At 45.4% G+C, this 6,444-nt stretch overlaps 1 protein-coding gene across 1 annotated transcript in view; it reads right to left on the reverse strand.

Annotated features, from left to right (window-relative positions):
* Positions 1 to 1,408: 1,408 nt before the first annotated feature.
* The window catches only part of epsti1 (epithelial stromal interaction 1), a 10,828-nt gene continuing 5,792 nt past the window's right edge, over positions 1,409 to 6,444 (reverse strand). Inside the window, exons 4-7 of the mRNA XM_042319735.1 lie at positions 6,407 to 6,444; positions 6,228 to 6,289; positions 5,739 to 5,944; positions 1,409 to 2,218 (exon numbers count right to left, since the gene is read on the reverse strand). The exon at positions 6,407 to 6,444 is cut by the window's right edge and continues 46 nt beyond it. Coding sequence (XP_042175669.1) covers positions 2,091 to 2,218; positions 5,739 to 5,944; positions 6,228 to 6,289; positions 6,407 to 6,444 — 434 coding nt within the window. The 3' untranslated portion in view covers positions 1,409 to 2,090. The remainder of the gene's footprint in view (positions 2,219 to 5,738; positions 5,945 to 6,227; positions 6,290 to 6,406) is intronic.

Below are 6,444 nucleotides of genomic sequence, written 5' to 3' on the forward strand. Positions count from 1 at the left end.
GGGTGTGGACAGGAAGTTAGGGTTAGGGCTGAGCTGGGGTGTGGACAGGAAGTTAGGGTTAGGGCTGAGCTGGGGTGTGGACAGGAAGTTAGGGTTAGGGCTGAGCTGGGGTGTGGACAGGAAGTTAGGGTTAGGGCTGAGCTGGGGTGTGGACAGGAAGTTAGGGTTAGGGCTGAGCTGGGGTGTGGACAGGAAGTTAGGGTTAGGGCTGACCTGGGGTGTGGACAGGAAGTTAGGGTTAGGGCTGAGCTGGGGTATGGACAGGGAGTTAGGGTTAGGGCTGAGCTGGGGTGTGGACAGGAAGTTAGGGTTAGGGCTGAGCTGGGGTGTGGACAGGAAGTTAGGGTTAGGGTTGAGCTGGGGTGTGGACAGGAAGTTAGGGTTAGGGTTGAGCTGGGGTGTGGACAGGAAGTTAGGGTTAGGGCTGAGCTGGGGTGTGGACAGGAAGTTAGGGTTAGGGCTGAGCTGGGGTGTGGACAGGAAGTTAGGGTTAGGGCTAGCTATATCTACATCCCTGAGAGAAACGTTGTTTTTGACATTGTTGACTCATTTTGGGTCGATTCTAAGAGTTTCTGTGTTCTTTGTAGCTAACCTCCCACGTTTCCTGTGCATATCATACACACTTGTCAAGTCAGCTGCTACTGCTTACTGTGTGTGTGTGTGCGTGCGTGTATGCGCGTTCGTGTGTGTGCCAGATCCTGTAACAGATACACATATACCGCCCGAAAATCATCATGTGATACCTTATTGTAGCATGGTCTCATCAAGACAAAGCTTTGTGCAATACTGGTTTGATTATGCTGAGGGTGGTGGTTTGTACCACGATTTAGTCAACTGCATATACACACAACATTCATCTAGGGACAGAGGTCTCGTCCACTTAAGAGATAGCGAAGAAAAGCCCATTGGAAACAATATATATACACACACAAGCTGCTTCAGCTATGGCAGGTGTGTTCAGGTGTACTCCTATCCTCACTGTGTAGCTGAAGAGGCATGACGTTGGTTGTTAAGTTACTGTATCTCAACCTGGCCCAGTTGAGCGATGGGAACAGGAAAATCTCCAGGTCATCTCTGAAGACTTTGTGGAGTCACATTTACCATAAGTACTTCCATTATGTCTGAGAGGGGTTTTGAATGGCAGTAACACAACCCTGCGCCATGTGAAAGTACCACTCTGTTCTATGTTCTGATCATTTATAAGAAGGGGAGGACATCGCTATTGTCCGGTAAATAATGAATGGAAGTGTTTTTAAATTTTTTATCACCTTTGTGTCCTATTGTTACAAACAATGGCTTCTATGTTGTTCTATTTTGGGTCAACTGACAAAGACATATTTGCAAATACCCTTAGAAAGTACAGCATCATAGAAAGACAAAGACAAAGCTTCTTCAACCATGTATCATATCGTGTTGAACAACGATTTATTAAACACAGACCTGGATAGCTGACCCAAACATCACAATACTAATTCAATCAGGGAAACATCTGAAGAATACAAAGTGAAAAGTCAAACATCTCAGCGAAACCAGAGGTGACACAGAACATAAAGACCCAATATATTATCTAATAGGACACACCAAGGGAGACGGTCTATTGTTGTCCATCATACAGATGACAAACCCTTGTAATGGATAGCCAACATGTTATTGTGATTAGCCTTTATACAGAGAAACAGAAAACAGGACAGATGTTTCCATAACAACACAATGAGCTTGTTAAAAGCCAAATGGATATAAAGATACTAACTCATCCTAGTGACCTACAACTCATTTGTAAAAAACATCCTAAATCAATGTCAGACACAATGGAGCAATTTGTAATTTGTAATTTGTGCTGACGAAAATAAGTCGTTTCACTCTATTATTATGACTAAGATATTACCTTTCACAATAGTATCATTACTTGATCCATAGATTTTGTCAAGTTTCACAATATTATCATTATTACGGAATCAAGTGTCACAATTGTACTATTACTTTCAAGGTTCACAATATTATTAGTACTAAATGAAGATTCAGCACTAAAAGTTAATACACAAGGGTTGTCATTAGACTAACACACATGCCTGTTGGTAGTCTCCGCAACACTAGATAAGTAAGTCATAGGCCTGTTGATAGTCTCCGTTACTCTGAATGACGATGTCCTCCAGAAAGGGTCTCTCACAGAACGGGAAGCTATTCTGAAGCTTCATCACAACCCACTCAAAGTCTGGATCTGGAGGAGAGAAAAACAGAGTTCAGTGTTACATTTTACATTTATGTACATGTATGATTTTTCCAGTCATATTAGGTAACAAAGAAATCCTTTGTTGCGGTCTCTTGACAAGCCTGGGAAAGCAAGACAACTGCTCTCATGGAGTTTTATACCACACACAGTGTATGATCCTTTAGTTCTGAATACAGATGCAGGATCTTAATTTCAAATGTATATTGTCACAGCAAAATAATCCTGCAGCAACAGGATTTGAACGCTTTGTCCATAATGTTGCTTGATTGGTCGTTTGACTATTAGCCGGCCAAAGGTAGGCTACATAAAAAGTGCAATACTGTTAATATAACCGTGTGTTAATGTGGGTTTTCAGTGAATTTATGTAAATCACGAAGCTCATCTGCATTTCCAGTTGGAACATTTTCAGCAACAAAAGAGTGATCAAATTAAGATCCTACATCTGTATCTAAACGCTGGGGTATGGAGACAGAGGTACCATATCCTGACCTATCAAACCCTAAATGAAAGCTGTATATTTCTTCTGTATACAGCTGGATCTGTGCAACAGATGCCGTCGAATTTAGACTTGACTTTAGACCACTTTATGAGTTATGAAATGTTTTGATTTTGGATGAATGTTCCTTGTAATGAGAAACGATGACAGAGCTCTGCTTTGTATTCTAAACACCAAAGCCTCATCCAATCCCACACACATACACACACACACACACACACACACACACACACACACACACACACACACACACACACACACACACACACACACACACACACACACACACTGAGCAGGGCAGTGTGAGGAGCCTGGAGGGAGAGGTCATCAGCCAGCCAGGAGGAGATTAGAAGTGTTATGGTGGTGAAGGACTAGCATCCTCTTTATATCCTAATCACCACGGCCATTTAGCCGACAGATGCTATTCTCCAAAACTAATTCCAGTTGACAACTGGACTCTGTACATTACACCCTAATGAGGGTGGTTACTGAACATGGCCATTTACAACAGCTATCGGATCCAAGTTGACGGGTGTCTCCAGGATCAACCCACAACCCTGGCATCTTACCCACAACCCTGGCAACGAACCCAAAACCCTGGCATCGAACCCACAACCCTGGCAACGAACCCAAAACGCTGTCATCGAACCCACAACCCTGGCATCGAACCCAAAACCCTGGCATCGAACCCACAACCCTGGCAACGAACCCAAACGCTGTCATCGAACCCAAAACCCTGGCATCGAACCCAAAACCCTGGCATCGAACCCACAACCCTGGCAACGAACCCAAAACCCTGGCATCGAACCCACAACCCTGGCATCGAACCCAAAACCCTGGCAACGAACCCAAAACCCTGACATCGAACCCACAACCTTGGCAGCGAACCCACAACCCCGGGATCGAACCTACAACCCTTTAATCAAACCCCCAACCCCGGCATGGAACCCAAAAGCCTGGCATCAAACCCACAACCCTGGCATTGCCAGGCCCATGCTCCAAACCACTGAGCCATCCAAGCCAGTTCACAGGCTGCTGCTAACTGGTTAGAAAGGATGAATGGCGTTGGTTTGTCAGGGATGATGGCTGAGATAGTTTGGCCAGGCAAAGCTCTGCACTGACAGGCAGAAAACTATGTGTACTGTGATGACAGCTGGGTTCGAACCCAGGTCTCCTGCGAAACCCACTGAGCAAAGCCTAGGCATTGCCTTGGTTAACTAATGCAAGTTTTCATGGGTGCGATGTGACCTTGAGAGCAAAAGTATTTTACAGATGTGATGACAAGTAGCAGTAGTTCCTGATGTGAACTGGTCCTGATGTGATCTGTTCCTAACGTGAACTGTTCCTGATGTGAACTGGTCCTGATGTGAACTGGTCCTGATGTGAACTGTTCCTGACGTGAACTGTTCCTGACGTGATCTGTTCCTAACGTGAACTGTTCCTGATGTGAACTGGTCCTGATGTGAACTGGTCCTGATGTGAACGGTTCCTAAAGTGAACGGTTCCTAAAGTGAACTGTTCCTGACGTGATCTGTTCCTAACGTGAACTGTTCCTGATGTGAACTGGTCCTGATGTGAACTGGTCCTGATGTGAACTGGTCCTAACGTGAACGGTTCCTAAAGTGAACTGTTCCTGAAGTGAACTGTTCCTGACGTGAACGGTTCCTAAAGTGAACTGTTCCTGAAGTGAACTGTTCCTGACGTGAACGGTTCCTAAAGTGAACTGTTCCTGAAGTGAACTGTTCCTGAAGTGAACTGTTCCTGACGTGAACGGTTCCTAAAGTGAACTGTTCCTGAAGTGAACTGTTCCTGAAGTGAACTGTTCCTGAAGTGAACTGTTCCTGACGTGAACGGTTCCTAAAGTGAACTGTTCCTGAAGTGAACTGTTCCTGAAGTGAACTGTTCCTGACGTGAACGGTTCCTAAAGTGAACTGTTCCTGAAGTGAACTGGTCCTGACGTGAACTGTTCCTGACGTGAACTAAAGTGAACTGTTCCTGAAGTGAACTGTTCCTGAAGTGAACTGTTCCTGAAGTGAACTGGTCCCGTGAACTGGTCCTGACGCGTGAACTGTTCCGTGAACTGTTCCTGACGTGAACGTTCCTGAAGTGAACCGGTCCTAAAGTGAACTGTTCCTGAAGTGAACGTCCTGAAGTGAACCGTTCCTGAAGTGAACGTGAACCGGTCCCTGACGTGAACCGGTCCTGACGTGAACCGGTCCTGAAGTGAACCGGTCCTGAAGTGAACTGTTCCTGAACGTGAACCGGTCCTGAAGTGAACCGTTCCTGAAGTGAACCGGTCCTGAAGTGAACTGGTCCTGACGTGAACCGTTCCTGACGTGAACCGGTCCTGAAGTGAACTGTTCCTGAAGTGAACTGGTCCTGAAGTGAACTGGTCCTGAAGTGAACTGGTCCTGAAGTGAACTGGTCCTGAAGTGAACTGTTCCTGAAGTGAACAGTGAAATCCAACAGAAATAAGCTCAAGCATCAGATGCCATCAGCTACAGAAGCCCAGGAACGTGGGGAGGGAATCAAAGCGTACCTTTGTTATGAGGAAACTCTAGTCAACAGAACATCTGCTCCTGTCCTGCTGCTGCTATGTGGGCTTTGGCAATGGCTGCTGCCATTGATGGGTTCATTTAAAGGGTTTAGTCTTCTGCACAAACACACACACATCTGAAGACTGCACACCTTGGCACCAGGAGAATGAAATAATGTCAGAAGCATCTGTAAGAAGTGTTTCAAGCCCTGACCACTGGAATGTCTCTGACACATTGATTCATACATTATTTTGGAATTGTATTTACACTACACTCTATTACTGCCTTTTTTGTAGATAGGAGGCAGTGGTCAAAGTGGCCATGGAGAAGTCGTTCCCGACTCTCCCTCTGACAGCATCACACTGAGAAGCTTTTCCTTTCTACTTGACAGCTTGGCTCAGAGACACCAGAATTTCCCTCCCTTACTGACAGACTGTAATTAACGGTACCCAGTGTGCACCCGTGTGTGTCTTACTGGTCTCCTCTCGCCACTCTGAGGTGCTGTGTGCTGGGTCAGGCTCCGGGGATGTAAAGGTGTCTTGTGGTCGGGAGGTCTGGCTATGGGTCTGCCAGCCTCTTCTGTCCTCCTCCATAGCCACAGGGGGGCGCTGTAGCTCAATCTGCCCCCCTGCAACCTCTGTGCCCCCACTCTGCAGTCGGTCGAGGAAAGCTGATCTCCCCCTGCCACCAGACATAATCATTTGTGTGTTATAAAATGTATGTGTTTCCTTGGAATGTATTCAGTATGTTTCTATGCTAATGTTTGTAATGCTGCAAGCAACATCTCCTTTACAGGGATAATAATATATTTTAAACTATTAAAAAGATATTAGAAATATCAACAGATTACAGGCCGTCCAGCCAACTACTGGAGCAAAATAAATAAGGGAACAATGTCTAAACAGATCACTCAACATAAAAAAATGACAACTAGGTTTGAACATTGTTGTAAAAATGAGCACACCTTCTCAATTCTCTCATCCTCTCCTCCTCTTGATCACTCTCTTTCTCCTCCAAAACCTCACTCTGAGGGGAAGAACATGGATTAGTACTGCCCCCATAACTGAACTGTAGTTTCATTCCTGCTTGGGCTACATATACCGATAACATTTGTTAGCAATGGTTGTATATTTGACAGGGTACCTTCTTCCTCTGTTCCTCCTTCTTCAGCTGTAGAGCGG

This window comes from Oncorhynchus tshawytscha, linkage group LG03 (assembly GCF_018296145.1).
Source record: "Oncorhynchus tshawytscha isolate Ot180627B linkage group LG03, Otsh_v2.0, whole genome shotgun sequence".
NCBI classification, from domain to species: Eukaryota; Metazoa; Chordata; class Actinopteri; order Salmoniformes; family Salmonidae; genus Oncorhynchus; species Oncorhynchus tshawytscha.